This window comes from Antechinus flavipes, chromosome X, assembly GCF_016432865.1.
Source record: "Antechinus flavipes isolate AdamAnt ecotype Samford, QLD, Australia chromosome X, AdamAnt_v2, whole genome shotgun sequence".
Lineage (NCBI taxonomy): Eukaryota > Metazoa > Chordata > Mammalia > Dasyuromorphia > Dasyuridae > Antechinus > Antechinus flavipes.
The window spans coordinates 665,723-685,722 of record NC_067404.1 but is presented as its reverse complement, the minus strand read 5'-3'; the positions used below and the strand labels follow the sequence as shown (position 1 = coordinate 685,722).

Here is a 20,000-nt window from a genome sequence, read left to right as displayed (position 1 = left end):
CCTTTTCCCGAAAGTTTTCCATTCACTTCAGCTCCTGTTCCAAGTCCCCTCTCCATGAAGTTCTCCTACAATCCGTACACCCATGGCTCTGAAAGGACCTTCAGGATCATCCAGTTGTTTTCAACTTACCATTTAACTGGTTACACTCTGGGGGTACAAAACCAAGCAAAAGGGAAGGTGTCCTGCCCTCAAGGAGCATACAGTTTAAAGGGGAAAATAACAAAACAACTATGTGCATAGAAATACTATTACCACGCCCCCCAAAATAAAAGAATGCCAGGAATGAAGAAGGGTTGCTAAGATGCAGAAGATGAGATTTTAGTTGGGATGTGAAGGAAGTTAGGGAAGCTCGTAGGCCGAGACCAGGAAGAAAAGCATGCTAGGCAAGTGGGCTGGCCGGAGAATCGCCTAGAATTGAGAGAGGGAGAATATTGGCCCTTCCAGGCCAAGGGCACTGGAAACTTAGTGTGAACAGCAGAGAGTAAGTAGAGGCCCGAATGGGGGCAGGGGGGGAGCGGCAAAGGTTGGGGCAAGAGGGGAGGGGAAGAACGACTAGATCATGAAGGGCTTTGGCCGTCACAGAGCGGGTTTTGTATTTGATGCTGGAAACGAGAGGAGCTCCTGCCATTTACCGAGTCAGGGGTGACAAAGTCAGTCCCATAGGTTGGGGAAATCACTTTGGTAGCTGAATGGAAGATAGATGGAAGAGGGAGAGACTTGTGAGCCAAGGAGAATAATTGTTGGTGCAGCCAGGGCTGGAAAGAGTGGTGGGAAAAGCTGCGTCATCGGGGAGAGCGGGACAGGTTGTGGTGATTGCAAGAAGATGGAAAGGTTGAGCGAGGAAAAGATCCAGGATGAAGGCAAGTTCCTTATCTCAGGAAAAGGCTTTCCATGAGGCCCAGTAGGAGCAGTGGTTACAATTTGGTTGGAGCCTTGGCATGAGGTAACAAGAGGGAGGAGTAAGGAACTGGGAAGTGAGGGTGGGAAATAGGATTTGGACGGCGTGGGGATTAGAATCACTGGGATGTATAGGATATAACCAAGGGTGAAAATGTTGATCACGGAAGCCAGAAATCACTCAGAAAATCATGATGCAGGGAAAAATAAACAGAAAGCCCAGCCACCAAAATGGTTGACTTCACTTGGTTAATCACCTCCCGGTGACCCCATTCCTAGTTTGTTTTCTTCTTATGGCTCACACTGCTGTAATATTGTAATTAATGTATTTATGCAAGAGCATAATTACCACTTACTTGGGATGCGATAGAAAGAATTCCTAAGGAGTGATTCCGTTCTGTTCTTCTGCAGTTTCGGTCATTTCTGTCTCTCTGTGACCTCATTTGGAGTTTTCCTCACAGAGATATTGGAGTGGTTTGCCACTGCCTTTACTAAGTCATTTTACAGATGAGGGAAACTGAGGCAAAAAGGGTTAAGTGGCCTCCCTGCCTGTGTCACACTGCTAGCATCGGAAGGCTTGATTTGAACTGGGGCTGAGTTAGGGTCCAGCACTCTATATGCCCTTAACTACCCCTAGGGCTACAGCAGGACCACTTGTCCTCGTATATTTGGGGGCAATTGGTTTTTTCCCCAATTGTGGGAGTGAACTTTTCCCCAATTGTGGGAGTGAACTCTTCTTATTGTCCACCCAGGTTCTGATCCCGGAAGAGCACTGGCCTGCGAGTCAGAAGACCTAGATTCAGCTCTTGGCACTGATGTGGCCCTGACATTACGGGCCTGCCTTTCCTATGGAACCAAGGAACTGGATGAAATGATGCTTAAAGCCCAAGGCGGGTCAACTCCCCACGCTCTGTTCTGTGTTAAGAGGCAGGAACAATTACCTTGTGGCCTACCTTGTGCCACCCGGTCCCCAGGAGAGTTGGCGGAGGAGTGCTGCTGTGACAGGAAGATACCAGGGGCCAATGGGGTAACTCCTTGGTTCACCTGAGGCATCCCAAAGCTCTTGGGCTGAGCCCAGTGTATTCATGATCAGCGAGGCTGCCCGAAAAGTGTTGCTGTTTAAGAAGAGGAGGCACAGCCATGACAGCCCTGGGCTGGTAAGCTGGAGGTCACTGCTGTTCTTGAAGAAAACTGCTCCAGACCCTGACCCTGACCCTCTGTAAGCACTTTCTTTCCTAAGACTTCGAGGTGTAGAGAGCTCGTGTGCTCGCACTGAGGTCGGTTCAAGCACATGAGGCTAATTCCCTATTGGACAATCCTCCATGGGCATGTGCTTGGGGAATGCTCCTTCCCACTCTTCTGTGCTGGCTCAATAATGGGTGTATGCAGAGAATGCAGGAGGGACGAGGGGGTCGAGTAAGACGAGCCAGGGTCGCTCTCTGGGCGGGAGCCGCAGAGGAGAGGCCGTGGACATCCTGCGTCCATCCCCTTCACTTCTAGCCCCAAAGACCAAGGATAAAGACTAAGGACTTTTGCCTAGCCTGACTCGGGCTGATTCGGGGGTATGCAGGGTGCTAACTCGGTCTTCACATCAAGGGTACGTGAAATGCAAACTAGGTGGAAAGGAAGCCCCTCTCTAAAGAGATCATGCAGGGTGGCACTCTAATCCAAGGACCTCCAATGCTATTAGACTATTGGGCCTTTATGTACATGCGCCTTATTGCTTTTGGACTTCTTCTAGAACAAGGTGTAAGAATACTCCCTGCTGGTTCACAAATACGGAAACATGGATGAGAGAGATCTCACCATTTCCAGCCTTCCCCCTTGACTTCCATGCCATCAGTGGGCTGTCACGTACTCGGCTTACTCAGAGTCCAGGAATCTCTGTTACCCTTTTCCCTCCCACCAGCCCTGAAACTGGATTTCTGGTTTTGCAGGTTCTATGGAACTCCCCCATTTTGCATACCTCCCCCATTTTCTACTCTCATAAGCCACCACTTTGTCAATCAAAAAGCACTTGTTAAAAACTTAACATATGCCAGATGCCCACTCTAGATGCCAGCGATGTAAATTCAGTAAGGAAAACTACCCAGCATATGTTCCCAACAGGAAGTAAAACAAATGCACACAGAATAGGAAGAAAGTAAAGACGAATAATAAATGCAACATAGTTTGAAAGGAAGGGCAATAGCAGCTGAGGGGTTAGACAAAGGCGTCACCTCTAAGTTGGTATGGGAGGAGAGCTGGCGTATTGTCTGTGCGGCATAGAAAAAGTAGGCTTCCCTGAGTGGCAGAGCATGGAGCAGTCACTGGGGAAAAATCGGATTGCGCGAGGTTGGAAAGTGCTTTAAAAGCTAAACAAAAGAGTCTGCTTTATTCCTGAAACAATGAAATGCCCCTGGAATTGAGAAAGGGAGTCACATGGCTGGGTTACGTTTAAGGAAAATCACTTGGATCACTGTAGAGAGCTGAGTTCATTTAGAAGGCAAGAGATGATGAGGGTCTGCCCAAGTTGTAGCTCTGAGAAGAGGCAAGGGGTTTACAACAGGAGAGGTGTTGTGAAGATAGAAATCACACAATTAGCTGATGAGAGGTGTGGGGTGGAATGAACGAGGGAGAGTCATGAGTTAAAGATAAATGTTGACGCTATAGGCCTGGGACCCTGGGAAAAAACAGAGAAAGTTGTAAGGATTTGAAGAAAAGATAATTACTACTCTCTTTGAGACACTGAGATGTCTCCAGGACATTGTTTGAAATGTTGGGCATTGATGTAGGGCAACTGGCTACATGTAGCTCCAGTTAAATGACTCAAAGGGACAATTTTTTGGCTTTTCAAGATGATGACTTTCAAGTAGGATCCCTCCCCTACTCTATTTCTTAAGACCCTACTATCAACTGGCTCGTCTTTGTGACTTAGGATGTGCTTGTCATGTCTTGCCTGGACTACTGCAAAACTGGCTTCTCCCTTCTGCAGTCCATCTTCCCCAGAGATGTCAGTCCCTGCCTCATTAGTCACCACTGGCTCCTTTTCATAATTATTACTACTGATGGCAAATAGGGCCAAGCACGGAGTCAGGAAGGAGCCTCTTGCAGAGTTCAAATCTGGCCTCAGACACTTAACTGGCTGTGTGACCCTGGGCACGTCACTTAATCCCTTTGCCTCAGTTTCCCCCTTCTGTAACATAAAGGCGGCAAAGGAAATACTCCAGTATCTCTGCCAGAAAATCCCAAATGTGGGGTTTCAGAGCTAAAACAACTGAACAACACTGAGAATAAACACAATCCAATGTTTAAGTAATACTAAAATGTAACACAAAATAATCCACAATCATAGCATTTACAGAGTGTTTGGAAATCTGCAAAATGCTTTACGAATATCAGTTCATTTTATCCTCACAGTTCCAGATGAGGAAACTGAGGCAGGGGTTAAGTGACCTGCCTAGGGTCACTGAGTGTAGATCCCGCACTCGAACCTGGATGCCTCTAGAGTCAACTGTACGTTCCTTCTTTCCGTATTAGAAGCCCCTCGTTCCTATCTGCTCCGTCCCTTTTACTATATCTAGCCTGTTACTCCACCGCATATTCTGACTACACAATCAAATAAAACTCCTTGCTCTTCCTCACACTCCCCATTCCATCTCCTACTTCCAGATCTTCAGCCGTGTGTGGACTATATTTTCTCTGACTCGGAGCAACTTAGAAATCCTAAAGCTCTGCTCAAACTGCCCCTCTGGGATAAGGACTTTCTGGATGTCCTCAGCTCTTATTCCTTTGCTCCAACATTATCCCGTGGAAAACACGTCACGTGGGTTCCCATGAGGATATTTGATGGCCGCACTGTCTTCTTTTTTCAGTCTATTTTAATCTCCCAGGGTCTAGCCCAGAGCCTGGTAACTGCTTAATCACCAGTTGGATAATTCTTGGCACTCCTTCAGGATGGTTTGCCATCCGGGTTCAAAAGGCCTTCTGCCACTGAAAAGCAGACAACTCACCTACCTGTTGGGATAACTTTGTAGCTGTGCCAGCCATTCTCGAATCCATGGAAGATGCGATGGTTCCTTCTCTAGCTGACTTTGGGAGGCTTGGGACCCCTTGGGCTATGAACAAGAGAGTCAGAGATGAGAGGATCACTATCTAGGGTCGGGCCTCTTAAAGTCCTGGCGGCCCCAGATCTCAATGGTATTTTTTTAAGAACTGTGGTTTTTTCCCTCCGGCAGAAACTACAAATGTTCTCAAGTTACAATTGTCGCAGATATCATGAAACTTTAAAATGGAGGAAAATGCTCGTGTGCTATTTAAAACAACTTATCGTTAAAGTACCATGCACAGAGAACAAATCCAACTATTCTGGGGAGCAATTTGGAGCAATGCTCAAAAAGTTATCAAACTGTGCATCCCCTTTTCATTTAACAGCATAACTACTGGGCTCATATCCCTAGGAGATCTTAAAGAAGGGAAAGGGACCTGGACGTGCCAAAATGGTTGAGGCCGCCCTGTTTGTGGTGGCCAGAAACTGGAGAATGAAGGGATGCCCATCAATGGGAGAATGGCTGGGGAAGTTGCGGTACATGAAGGTCATGCAATGTTATTTTCTGTAAGGAATGAATACAGAGAGGCTTGGAGAGACTAACATGAACTGATGCCGAGTGAAATGAGCAGGACGTTTCGTTATATACTTCACTATATGCGTCAACAACAATACTATAGGATGACCAATTCTGATGGAGGCGGCCATCTCCAGCAATGAGATGAACCCAATCAGTTCCATGGAGCAGTAATGAACTGAACCAGCTACGCCCAGAGAAAGAACTCTGGGAGACGACTAAGAGCCATTACATTGAATTCCCATCTCTCTATTTTGGTCCGCCTGCATTTTTGATTTCCTTCACAGGCTAATGGTACACTATTTCAGCATCCCATTCTCTCTGTACAGCAAAATACCCGTTCGGGCATGCATACTTATGTTGTATTTAATTTACACTTTAACCTGTTTAACATGTATTGGTCAACCTGCCGTGGGGGGAGGGGAAGGAGGAAGGAGGGGAACATTGCAACAAAAGGTTTTGCAACTGTCAATGCTGAAAAATTACCCGTGCATATATCTTGGAAATAAAAAGCTATAATAAAGAAAAAAAAGAGAAAATGCTACCTGCACCCAAGGGAAAAAAAGATGCTGCTCAGAGAGAACATGCCAAGTAAACTCTTTCCGGGGTTTCGACTGACTGGCGAATTCTCTTCCCAGCAGAGAGTAACTGAATCATCTTATTTATTCTTCTTAGGACACAAGCTCCTTATGGTTAGGTGAGAATCCTTACAAGCTGTTAAGTCATTAGAATTGATAGACAATCATTATCTAGTTTAGCATGGTTCAATATGATTGAGCTGATCTTACAAGGAGATGTTGTGGGCCAGAACGTGAAACAAGGACCTGATAGAAACACCTTTAGAGAGCTCATACAAGCAGGAAGCTCTTAGGGCCAGAGAGCACTCTGGGAGATACACAAGCCCACTCTCAGAGGGGGAGTCAGATTCATTCCATCTTCCGCCTTTGTGCTGGCTGGAGGCTGAAGAAAGCAGAGGCAAAGGACAAGCTGCAAGAGCTCTTGGAACCAAGGAGGGAGAGAGGCCTCAAAGAAAGCTAACCGGGCCCAAGGAGAGGTAAGAAATAAACGTCTGGATTTTTTCAGCTGGGAGCATGTGGAGGGATTATTACTCTGAACTGACACTAAGGCTGCCTCCAGAAACCTGCCCAAGAAACCTGCTCCCAGAGAACGATTATATTATAAAACAGAACAAGAACACTGCATGGTTAGGGTTGATTCTTGGTACTACGTCCCTAGCACCGAGCACAACGGCTAGGACGCATTGATTCAGTGTGGTTGTGGTTGTTCCTTCATTCTTGAAGACGACCCCAGCCTCAGGGAAGTGATGCCATAACTTGCAAGTGAGTTGGACTGAAGTGCCTCGCTTTCCCCTAATTAATAAATATTTGCTGTATGTTTAATTGACAGACATTTTGTCTCTTGATTCCATTTTTGGCTCTTCCACTTCCGGAATTATTTTTTTCCTATCCTGTTGTTGGAGCACTGATGAAAATACCGCTTTTGCTTCTGCATCACCAAAGGTTGCCACTGTTTCCCATCTCTAACCACTGAATTTCCTTACATGAATATACTGAGACTAATACTGATTCTGTATCATTTTTACAAGCAACTGATCCAATTTACAAGCAACCAATTTTTTTTTCTGTAACCGCTTTGAACTTAGTTCAGAATGCAGCAAAATGTATATAAGGGCAACTGCCCTCTTTCTCAGAAGGATCTTGTGCCTTAAAGGAATGTACTGACAGGTAACATAGGTATCCTGTGTGGAGCCAGTCTGCTTCAGTTTGCTCTTTTGTTAAATTCTCAATGGTAATATTATGATATAATATATAATGTGTATATATGTAGACATGCATGTATATATTACATACATGATGTATACTACATATAATGTAATATGTATTATGAGTGTGTGAGTGTGTGTATAAAACGCTGCTACTTTTTGTGGAAACAAAGAAGGGAAAAGAAAGAAACAAAGAGGTGGCCCATTGCCTGGGAAGTGACTAATTATTTAACACCATAAAAACAACAAATGTAAAGAGTTCAGAAAAAGAGGAAGTTTTGTATGAAATGATCCAGAAGGGGGAATAAGATTAGGGCTTGGAAAACAACATAGAAAATGACTGAAAAGGGGCAGCTAGGTGGCACAGTGATAACAGCACTGGCCTTGGGATGGGAAGAAGTGGGATCCAAATCCAGCCTCAGGGACTTACTAGCCGTGTGATCCTGGGCAAGTCCCTTAACCCTGACTGCCATCCCACCCCACTCCAAAAGGAAAAGAAAACAACTTACAAGGTAAGAACAGAAAACAAAGCCTGACATCGTGTAACTGTGAAAGATCTGATTTTCGATCTCTCCTCAGCCAGTCACTAGCTTTTTGTGTGACCTTGAGTAAATACTTAGCCTCTACTGGTATCAGCAGAGTGAGTGAATCCTATAAAATAAATCAATTTTCTGCAGGGCTTTAAAGGCAATGTCACCTTGGTCATACTTAATTTGTCACCAGTAAGACTGAAAAGGATAACAGTAAGATTCTACTGCCTTATTTCCATGTCCCTTTTTGGGGAGGCAACAGGGTCCACATAACTAGTGAGGTCCCATAGGTCCCATAGCTACTAAGTATCTGCAGTCAAATCTGAACTCAGGCTCCTCCGAGGCCGGTACTTATCCTGTCTTACGCTAACCTTCAGATTGATGCTGCCTCCCTTTTAGTCCGCAGGGAATTTTGGCAAGTAACGTGTACAGTCAAGAGAGGAAAGAAGGGTTTTGCCCCAGGAACACTACTGGGAGTCCAAGCTTTCAGGCGCAACTCAAACACTTCCTCCTTTTCAATGATTTCCTTCCATACCCCCCATGTATCCTAAAACACTCATGCATGCCGAAAGTGTGGCATAAAGAAATGGCCTGCTTATGATCCATAGTCCCCAAAACTCTCCTTGGTCTATGATGAAGAAACTGGAGACAACCCACTAAATTACCTTTAGGAATCCATGGAGCATCATTTGCACTCTTCTTCTTCTTCTTTGCTTTTAATTCTGAAACAAAATCATCCTCATCTGATTCTAGGAAGACTGCCACAGAGGGAAATTAACTCTTGATTACTAGCTAGGCACAGGCATATTCAAATATACTGTGACTCCCTAACCCACCCGCGCACGCACACACACACTCTCTACAAGGCTAACGTGATCACAGAAAATGACTAATTTAGTGATCTCAGCGCAAAACAATTTTCTAAAAAAATATTTAAAGCTCAAACAGCCACGTACTTTTTTTTTTTTTTACCCGAACAGAACCTATCCCTGCAGGGAAAAAATACAGACTCACAAATCACTCTCAGAGGTGCAAACACACGCTTGCCCTGCAGGGAAGCACCCAAGATGGGACGCTGCCAAACCTCCCTGCAGCTGCTAACTGTAAAACTGACAAAAGACCCGCTCAAGCCTAAAACTGCGTCTTTAACCAATGGAGCTATGTTTGTTTTCCTACATTTGTCTTGTTAGTTCAAAGAAGGTGACCTGAAATAGCACTGGACTAGCTAGCAGTACTCAGTAATGGGAGAGGAAGAACTCAGCAAGAACGGGCTGGTGGCTGTCCTTGAACAGGACCCAAAGGACGTTCCCATGTTAGTCTCCAGTTACGGGCCCGACTGTGGCCGCTCAGACCCAGACATGCCCGGAGGGCTCTGCCACGGGTGGGACGCCAGCAGTCCCTGGGAGGGACTCCGCTTCCCTCACCGAGCGTGGCCCCTGCCTGCTCTGGGGAGGGTAAAGGACACAACCCTTACTATATTCCTTATCCTTGGAGCTGTCTTCCAGGCTCTTGTTGACGCTGTTTTCCACGTTCTCCAGCTTATGTGTTTTGACCTCTCCTCCTTGACTCTCGGTGCTGTCGCTGGCCAGCTGCTTGACAGCCTTCTTCTTCCCAGTCCCTTGGCTGGCCAGGGGGCCACTACCCTTTTCCCTAGGGGAGCCACTCCTGCCGCTGTACTCCCCGGACGTCCACCAGGCCTGAACACGGGAAGCTGGGGACGAGGATGACACAGGCGGCAGGTTGGCCAGGCACAGCATCCCCTGGACTGCCTCCAGTGTATTGGGGGACGCAGGAGCTTTACTGTGAAAGACAGAGAAGAATAACCAATGCCAGGGGCAGATCTCACAACCTTTTACACCATCTCTAGCTAGACACCCATTTTAATACATCATTGGACAGTTTACGCAAAAAGGCAATTACTTGGTTTTTCAAATGTTTGTTACAATTTATTCTTAAATTGTAACAAACATGGTTATTCCAATCTCCTTTTTCTCATTCTGTCTTCTAATTTTTTACATTTTGTAGATATCATTTACCGCCTCAGTTTGATTGGCGTGTGTGTGTGCGTGTGTGTGTGTGTAAATGCATGTGTATATGACAGAGTTTGAAACAATTATCCAGTTTCCCTATTTGCTGTGGATTCCCCCTTTTCACTTTTGAGAATGGCCAATTTGGTTTTCCTTCTTGTCTTCAAAAGTCAGCACAACACAGAGTCAACACAACTTTGTGCAAGCCAGAAAGGTTCACATAAAACTTAAAGGTCTCTGTGCAAACAAAACCAGAGAAAGTACAATTAATTATAAGGGAAGCAGAAGATTGGCCAAGGGGACCAAAAGAAGAAAAATACACACTGGAAGGGCCGTGGGAAAATAGGCCCATTGTTAATTCTTAACCGGTAGTCCAGGCATTGTATAAAACAACTCCGAAGCCCATTTGATTAAACTCTGCAGACCCTTTGATCTAGTAATACTTGCTACCAAATCTAGACATCAAAGATAGAAGAAAGAGGACCCAGATGAACACAAAACATTTATGGCCATTTTTTGCAAAGAATGGAATTCGGGAATGAAAGAGGCCCATCAGTTGAGGAATGGATGGACGCTATTATATTTTAAGAAATTGTGGATGGAAACATTTCTCTATGCACCTTGTGCCTAACTGTACTGATTGTGTGCACACACATATATGTGTGAGTATCACATACATATTATGAATATTGTATGTACAAATTTATTTTTATTCATTTTTTGGTACCGGCAATTTGGCTCTCCTCTTCTTATTGTCATTTGACTTCTCTATATTTCAAGATTTCCCCACCCCCGCAAAAAACAACCAGCTCGATAATTGGGGTCATGCTGGCGAGAGCTATTCTGACATAGAGTTAGTTGGGGGGGGTGATTTGTCTTTCTGAGGCAACTGGGGTTAAGTGACTTGCCCCACGCAGCCAAGAAGTATTAAGTAACTGAAGCCGGCTTTGAGTTCAGGTCCTCCTGATTTCTGGTCCGGTGCTCTACCCACTGTGCCATCTAGCTGCCCCGAGCTGGCACGTCTGACACTTATTCCACCGTGTGCCCAGTTCACCAACCTGTTCTTTCTCTCTTTTGTTGGGGAAAGTTCTTACAGAGAGATACGCTTTCCCCTCAGGAGTCTTGGCTGCGTCCTAAAGTTTTGGTAAGTTTTCTCATGGTTGAAGTTTCTTTGATGACATTTTCTACTGTTACTAGAACATGTTCTGTTTCAACAGACCAACTCTTTTGCATTTAGCTATTTAGTCTCTCATTTGTTATGTCCTTTCAATTGAGTGTAATCCCAGTACACTGTGGTCACCTAGGGATCTGGTTAATGCGTCCAACTTTCTACATGGGTCCCTCATGAGCAATTTACATAAAGTTGTCTTTGAGAAATGCTGAGAAATGTGCATCCTCTTTGCTATTTCTCTTCATGAATCTTCACAGAGCTATCATCTCTAACTCGTCTAAAATTCTCCTCTGACGCCTAACCTTTCCCTTGAGATGATTTAGCGATGACACACAGAGGATAGGATACTGGAGCTGGCCTCAAAAAACTAAATCCAATCTGACCTCAGGCACTTACTTCTGTTTGCCTCAGTTTCCGCAACTGTAAAATAGGAGTGAAAACAGCACCAACTTTTCAGGCTTGTTGTGAGCATCAAAAGAGATATTTGCAAAGTGCTTATAAGACCACTGCTACTTACATGCTTATATCCTCTCTTCTTGCCTTCCATGTCTGAAAGGGTCACCGCGATACTCTCAATCTTGAAAACCCTACACAGTCTGTCCCCCAAATAACTTTCCAGTATTATTGGGCATACTTTGCAATCCAGCCAAATGGCCTTTTTTCCTGACACTCACTCATGAAATCCTATAGCCTTCTCCAAGTCATTGCACAGAATAACAACTCTCTCAGCTTGTACCCCATTAAGCTTCTCTTTTCCTTCAGCAGTAAATTAGGACTCATCTTGTGCATGAAAGAAAATTTCTTCCTTTTCTTTCTTTTTCTTTTCTTTTCTCTTTTTTTTTTTTGAAGTTGACATTACGTGACTTATCCAGGGTTACACAACTAGTAAGTGTTAAGTGTCTGAGACCATATTTGAACTCCGGGGCTGGGGCTCTGTCTACTGCATCATCCGGCTGCCCCCATCTTTCTGATCCCTACTGGTGATTCGCTTTGTGCCACTTTAGATTCATCAGTACTGAGTAATTTGATCTTTATGCTGTATTTATGCATGTTTTCCATGCACTTGCTGTCCTCCCTGTGAGAATGTAGGCTCATTTTAAGTTTAATTTAATGGCTGTAAGGTATCATTCGTGACTTTGGCTAGAACGTTTTCAACTGAAGAATAAGGTCAAAACTCCAAAGACAAAGGATTCAGGAATGAGGCGGAAAGACAGTGTAAGCAGCAAGGGAAGGCCACTTTCTCAAGCACTCTGGATGGGAACAGAACAGACAGCACATGACAGCTGGAACCCAGGGAGGCCTTGGTTTGCTTTTATTGGTTTTGTTTTTGAGATGGCCTTGGGCATATTTGAAGGCAGCAGAGACAGGGCCAGCTAGCAGAAAAATGGATCAAAATTGTAGACAGTGGGAATGACTAAGGGTGAACTCTGTACAATGGTCGGCCTTCTGGTGGTGATACCAGAGTTCTGAGATGAAGAAATTGGACGAAAAGAGGGATGTCACATTGAATGGCCTCATTTTTTCCAGAAAAGCCAGAGGCACAGCGCTCAGCCAGAAGAGAAGGAACCTTGAAGAGGCACAAGCAGCTTTTGTGGAGCCTGAAATGGAAATCACTGAGGAAGGAGTAAAGCAACTGCCTCTTTGGCAAGGGCATTTCCGGAAGAAGGTAAATGATGGCAGCAACTCAGAGATAATTTTAGGCCAGGGCAGAACCTAAGGCGCCACTTTAGTTCAGTTCCTAAGAAGACTTTGCGTACTTTGCAACAACAACTAAGACTTTCCTAATTGGTCTCAGCTGGCTCTTTCTCCCTGCAGCCCCCAAAGTACTTTCCCTTATGTGCAGACCTGATCGCCCCCATGCAACAGGGATCTCTATTGCCTGTAAAAACAAAGAGGAACTCCTTAGTTGAGCTTTTCCCTTCAATTAGCTCTCTTTTATGTTCCCTATTTCCTGAGGCCCTCACCCAAACTAAAGAGAAGAGAAAGAAAATGGTCATACCACATACGTAAAATGAAATCAGACTTCCTTGCTGCCTATTTCCAAAAATGGAAGAGTCTTTCCTTTAGGCTGAGTGCATCATCTCCCTTTGAGAAGGTGGGTATTCTGCTTTACCATCACTTTTCTGCAAACATCTCTTGTAATGGGCTGAAACTGGCAGCCAAGCCCTTACGGCTAAGTACCGATTGGACAGTGCCCTATGGGCATATGCTTGGCCAATGGCCCTTCCCACTATCCGTGCTGGCTCAGTGATTGGTGTATACAGAGAATTGTAGGAGGGACTAGGGGGTGGAGTAAGGCGAGCCAGAGTCCTCTTGGCCGTAGACGAGGGGGAAGGTGGTCGCGGAGCTTCTGCTTCCATCCTGTTCAATCCTGCATCTAAGACCGAAAATAGAGACTAAGGACTTTTGCTTATCCTGACTCCGGCTGATTCTGGGGTGTCCTGGGTGCTAGCGCGGTCGTCACACCTTCCCTCCATCCTTCCTTCCTTTTTTTATTGCTTCCTTCATGCCTTCCTTCCCTCCATCCTTTTTTCCTTCATTCATACCCTCTGTCCTTCCTTCCCTTCTTCCTTTCTGTTCTTACTTCTTTCCTTTTTTGGTACTTTTTCCCTTTCTTCCTTCGTTAGTCCCTTCATTCTTAACTTCCCTCCCTCCTTCTATCCATTTTTCCTTCCTTTCTTTTCGTTTCTTATTTCTTCCCTTCCTTCCTTCTTCCCTTCCCTCCCTCGTTCCTTCCTTCCATCTTCCATTCCTTCCTTCTTTCCTAACCTTTCTCCTTCTGCCCTACTTCTCTCCCTTTTTCTTATCCTCATTCCTTCCTTCTGTTCGTCCTTCCTTCCCTTTCATCCTTCCTTCCTTCTCTTTCTGCTCCCTTCTTTGATTTTCCCCTTTCTTCAATCCTTCCTTTTTTCTTCCTTGGAAAGAAGAAAAGACAGAGGGTATGAAAGAAAGGAAAAAAGGAAGGCAGCATGGAGAGAAGGAGTAATGAAGAAAGGGAGCAGGAAGAGAATAAAAGGAAGGAAAGGAGGAAGGAAGGAAAAAAGGAAGAAAGGAAAACAGGAAGGAAGAATAGAAAAAAATTGGAAGGAAAGGAAAGAAAAATGAAATAAAAAACAAATGAGGGAAGGAAGGTAGGAAGGAAGGAAGAAAAGAAGGAAGGAAGGAAAAAGGGAAGAATGAAGGAAAGAAGAAAGGAAGGAAGAAGGAAAGAAGGAAGGAAAAAGAAAGGAAGAACAGAGGATATGCTGGAAGAAGGAAAGAAAGCCCATAAAGATGGAGGGAAGGAAGAAAAAAAGGAAAGACTGAAAGAAAAGAAAAGGCAAAGAAGGAAGCAGAAAGAGAAGGAAAGAAGGAACAATGAAGGAAAACAGGGAAAGGAAGGAAAGCAAAGAAGGGAGAAAAGAGGAAAGAGAATAGGTAGGAAGGAAGGAAGGTTCAAGGGAGTGAAAGAGGGATATAGCAGGAAAGGAAGAAGGATGGAAGGAAAGAAGGAAGAAAGGAAAGAAAGTAAAAAGGAAGGAAAAAAGGAAGGAAAGGGAGAGAGGAGGCAAAGAAGAAAGATAGCAGGAAGAGAACTAAGGAAGAAAAGCAGAAAAAAAGAAGGGAAAAAGGAAAGGAGGAAAGATAGAATGAAGGAGAGTAGGCAGGAAGAAAGGAAGAAAGGATGGAAAGAATGAAAGAGGAAGGGAGAAGGGAAGGAACTAGGAAGGCAGGAAAACAGGAAGAAAGAAAAGAAAGAAGGAAGGTAGTTAGGGAGAAAAGTTAGGAAAAATGGAGGAAGTTTAGGTAGGAAGGAAGCAAGCAAAAAAGGGAAAAAAGAAGGAAGGTAGGAAAGCAGGAAGGAAAGAAAAATGAAGGAAAAAACAAAGGAAGGAAAGAAAGAAGGAAGGAGAGAAGGAGTAATGAAGAAACCTAGCAGGAAGAGTAGGATGGAAGGAAGGAGGAAGGAAGAAAGAAAGGATGTAAGGAAGAAAGCAAGTAAGGAACGAAAAGAGGACAAAGAGAAAGATAGAAAGAAGGAAGGAAGGAAAAAATGGAAGGAAGGAGGCAAAAATGAAACAATGAAGAAAGAAAGAAAGGATGGAGGAAAGGAATAATTAAGAAAGAAAAAAAGAAAAATTTAGAAATTAAGAAAGGAAGAGAAGAAAGGAAGGAAGGAAAGAGAGTATGAAGAAAGGCAGGAAAAATGGAGGGAATGAAGGGAGCAAAGAAGAAAGAAGGAAGGTATGATGGAAGGAGGAATGAAGGCTATAATGAGGGACGGAAGGAAGGAAGGAAGAAAAAAACTAATGGCGGTGGGTGTTCTTTCATCATCCCTTTTCTGCAATCATCTCTGGTCATGATGTTGACGTTCAAAAGGGACACCCCTGAAGGTTGGGATTGAAGACCAGTGTTAGGAGGTGTCTCAAAAGAATGTGCAGGCTTGAACCCCTCTCCTAGTCAAGGGGCAAAGTTTGCTGTAATTGGGACGCCGAGCGGGCTAAGTTCCTAAAGAATTTCGCAAAGAACCAGGAGCAAGAAGACAAATTTATCCAGTGCTTCATGTCGCCGAGAGACTAATTTTATGGCCCCAGGTACAAGTGAGGAGTGGTGACTAGACCATTCTCTGAGTCTCTCAGGCACCTGGTCATCTGTGCCCAGCATTTAGGGTTAGATGATCCATCGGACAGTCAGCAATGTGTGTAGGACCACCCTGAGGCTTTAGGACAGATGGTTAGAGCAATAGCACTCTAAAGGCCGGGGGACCTCAGGATCACTGCTCTATTTCCCTTAGAAGCTGTACCCCTTTCAAGAGGGCGGGTCCGTGAGTGTGTAGACAGTTAGTGACTTTTAAGGGAAAGCTCCAAATTACCTTCCAGAAATCTACATAGCTGTCAAAGATCTCTACACTCTGGCTCTGAGTGATCTTTGTTTTGCTGGTTGGTGCACCACCCGACAGCAAAACCGGCTCTTTCTCGGTGCCTGACACCTGCCATTTCTAAGCTTTTGCACGATCTCTTCCATGCTTGGAATATCCTTCCGTCTCAGCTCTTCCTCACAGAATGTCTCTCCCTTCTTTCAGGCTACGGTCCAGTGCCACTCAGTAAACGAGGGACAGAAGGCTGAGGGCTTCTGGTCACTTCATGGCCCCCGTGAATGAATGCTTTCGCAACTGGACACCACCAAGAAAGGCAAACGTTACCTACCCTGTTTTAAAAGCACAGCCTGTTCTGCCGATGGGAAGAGGCCACTTCTGGTCGGGATGGGGAATCGAGAGAAGGTATGATTTCATAGATATACTTTTTAAACTTGTGATCCTTTAAGATCCATGAGGATTTTGTGAAGACTGGAAGACCATGTGGAGAAACATCTTCCTTGATGAAAATAGCCATAGGTGGGGCAACCACATCGAAAGTTTTATAGGATTCTCTGAGGGACTGGCTACTGTGCTACTCGTCTGGCAGTGCTTTGATTTGTTCTTGTGATTGCTGAAGAGGCAAAAAAGGAGTAATTGTGAACAGAAATCTAAGACACTTAAGAAACCTGCATTAGCATAGCAAGCCTGAGATTCCCCCAAAGTGAACGAGGATGAACTACAATTCCACTACTACTTTCAGGGTTGTTTGAGGAAACTCCAGTGGTGATGCTGGCCATAACCAAAATATTGCAAATAACTAGGATTGAGTCCATTTGTTCCGTAAATTGTATGTTTTCATTCCATTTAAATGGAATTCAATTTTAATTAATTCAATCCAATTAGTTTGATTTTAATATGTATCTATTTGCATATGGAAAAGTTAGTTTTATTACTCCTGGAAAGGATGGTTTTTCTGCTTCATTAAAGAATTAGGATTTAATGAATTAGGCCGAGTATCACAGCTACCTAATCACATTTTCTTAAAGAGAAATACCTTTGCAATATGCTGCTAGTTCACTGTAATGTTTAGGAGGCTAAAATTAGTTATAAAGGTCACCTGAGTCTGGGTAACTTACAAGAGGGTAATCAGACCCCGGATCCTACCTACTATACTTAAATCCACACAGGTTCGCCTCCAGGGTACAGACCCTAACCGCTTTCAGAATAGGAACCCTTTCCTTTTATTTTGCTTTTTGGTTGTTTGCCCTATAGGAAGTACTTAATAAGCCCTGGTGATTCCTTGGTTTTTCAAAGAATTTTTTAAAGGATCCCTTTCCCCAAGAGAATGTGATTCTTTTAGCAAGGACTGCATGGCAGAATAGGATGGCTAAGTCATCTACTGCTGCCCACTATACTGCATTTCTCCAGTCCTTTTAAAATATACATCTAGGGACTACACTTCTGCAAGCCAGTCAAAATAATTTCTGCTGGCCACCTTTCCCTTCTCAGTTCACATCAATGTTGAATCTTAAAATCCAGCCAGGATCAGGGTTCACCTCCTTACCTGGGTGGTCTTAGTGACTGCTACATTTTACACACAAACAAGATCACACGGTGGTCTCTGAGGTCCCTGCCAACTCTGAACTGTCCAGGAAGGTAATACCGAAGGCCAAAGTGAAACCTACTCTGGACCCCAAGAAAATGCTTACCAACTGATCCTAGGCTGGGCAAGCACAGAAATGTTTGCCTTGTGGGGGGTGGGGGAGGGCGGGCAGGAAGGGGCAGGGACCGGACCTGCAGTTTCATCATCGCTCTAATCCCAGGTGAAGAAAGTCGGATTGTTCATAATTGTATCTGCTCTGCAATTTATAGTTGTAGAAAGATACCTGAGTGCCAGCATTAGGAAGACAAGTGATTTGCCACAAGGCAAGACCTGAACACAGGTTTCACTCACGCCACAGCCCTCAAATGTCTCCTCTTACATTTTCTCCTGACTTTCAGAGAAGTGAAAAGCAGAGGGAGGTACTCACTTGTGACCTACACAGTCAGGTTCTCCAAGCTGCCTGCTGGCTTTTAGGAGGTAAAGACTCCCACACGCTCCACCAGGGGATTCTGCCTCGGCTTCCCCTCCTTCCTCTACTTTCTTCTCTGCTGCATAATTTTCCTAGGGGAGAGGAAGAGAGTGCATTCACTGTGCTTGCTCAGGGGAGCTTCATAAGCTGAAATCCGTCCAAAGAAAAGCACTAATGGTGAAAGTATTCAAGGACTTTACGAAGACTGACTGGAGGAACTGAGGGTGCTTAGGCTGGAGAAGACTTCATCTTGATGGTTCGAGGAAAAAGTGTGTTGAGAGACCGTACATACAACTGCTACCTTTAAGTTTCTCAAGAAGTGTCTTGGGAAAAGAGTGGACCAATTTTGCTTCACCTAGGAACAACAGGTGAGAGAGATAACAAAGCAAACTCTAAACTGATGTAAGGAAAAATGTTCTAACTCTTCATGTTATGCAGAAGTTGAGTGTACCTTTCGACGTGCCGAAAGCCTTTAAACACTAATTAGAGGAACAGTTGAAGTACCACCGAGCCGCTGAGGTCCCTTCCAACTCTCCATTCCAGCCAAACTGGAAAACTGTGTGTTGCTTCTGATCCTGCTGCTTTGCCTCCCTCCCTACCCCACTCTCTATTCCCCAGCCTACTTTTAACCTTGCCCATCTCTGTCTGTGGAAGCCCCTTCTTTCCAGAGGAAACTGATCAAAAATCTTGCTCTAGCTTCATCTAAAAGCTCTTCTCCCTCTTGAGACAGATCTCTTCTTTTGCACTTCTCTCACCTGCCCTTCCGCCACTACACCTCCTATGCCCTCCATAAAGTTGTACTGTCCCCCCCACCCCATCCCTGAAAGTTGGTCCTGTGTCACTTTCCTTCTTGGGGCCAGGACCTACTTTGCAGAGAGTCCACATTTAGGATCACAGAATCAAACCACAGGATCCGGAAGATGCGGTAAGAAGTCATCCCCACCCTCATTTTACAGAGAAATGGCTAAATCTCTTTCCCAAATTCACCTACATGATAAACACAGGAGTAGAACAAGAATTGACAGCCAGTCCCTCTGAATATAAAGGCAGTGCTTTGGCCAAGGGATATTTCTGTGGGTAAACTGTGAAAATGAATGCTGAATGTAGATTCAGCTTTTCCCCCTAAGCATTTAAATATTTGGTTTTTTAAAACACATTAAATGTTTTTCAATTAAAGAGGTTTATTTTTTTCTTCCTTCAGCCCACCCTAGTCCCCCATCCCTTCAAAAGAAAAAAAAAAGGGGGGGCGGGAAAGCCCTGTAACAAACAGGATAAAATGAGACAAATTTTTGCATGAGTCATGTCTAAAACCCCGTCTCCTTCTCCCGTTAACTCTGAGTTCGTCACCCGTCTGACAAAGGTAGGTAGCCTGATATCAGCCCTCTGGCACCAGAGCTGTTCAAACTGTTGGTAGATTGGGCTTTTGAACTAGGCTATGAGGATCACACCTCCTTCTCACCACAGGACCTCCCACGGAAGGACGGCACTCACGATTTAGAAACGGGGAGGCTGACAAGGTATGATGGGTTATGATTTTCAAAAAAAAAAAAAACCACAGGTTGAGGCAAAAACAAATAGAACCTGACATTTGTATATCCATTTAAAGTTTGCAAAGCACTTAATGTAGATTTCCTCATTAACAAGTAAAGAAAAGTAACCGAGTGTCCTCACCTTCACACAGCCTGACTCTCACCCTAACTAGTTTCATAGCAAATAAACAATGACATGACCCTGAAGTCAGGAGTAAGAGAGCCCTGACTCAAATAAGACGATATTTGAAAAAAATATTTTTTAATTGCTTCACACAGCAGCTCGCACCTAGTGGGTATTTTTCCTTTCCCTTACCTCAGTTTCCAATTCCACCTCTCCTGGTTTCCGGATTCTTTTCGGGTCAGAATAAGGACTGGCTGGAAGCAGCTTCTGGTGAAATTCTAAAAGGGCGATGATCATGACGAGATAAAAAATAAATAGCTCAGTAGCATGGAAAAAGAATACAGCCAGTTTCAGAGCCATTAGAAGATGTGGGCTTATGTCCTGCTCGATACTGGGTTTAAGGTTTCCGGCCTAACCCTAACCCTA

The 20,000-nt window shown here is 44.5% G+C and overlaps 1 protein-coding gene across 4 annotated transcripts in view; it reads right to left on the bottom strand.

Annotated features, from left to right (window-relative positions):
- LOC127542643 (histone lysine demethylase PHF8-like) overlaps positions 1–20,000 on the bottom strand; it is a 68,645-nt gene that overhangs the window by 4,545 nt on the left and 44,100 nt on the right. Inside the window, exons 6-7 of one of the 4 annotated variants that reach the window (XM_051968384.1) lie at positions 4,894–4,994; positions 3,294–3,559 (exon numbers count right to left, since the gene is read on the bottom strand). The exons of 1 other annotated variant lie outside the window; for it this stretch is intronic. In XM_051968384.1, coding sequence (XP_051824344.1) covers positions 3,518–3,559; positions 4,894–4,994 — 143 coding nt within the window. In that variant the 3' untranslated portion in view covers positions 3,294–3,517. Of the gene's footprint in view, positions 1–3,293; positions 3,560–4,893; positions 4,995–20,000 lie in introns of those variants that run through there. 2 more of the 4 variants (XM_051968385.1, XM_051968383.1) reach the window with 2 other exon arrangements.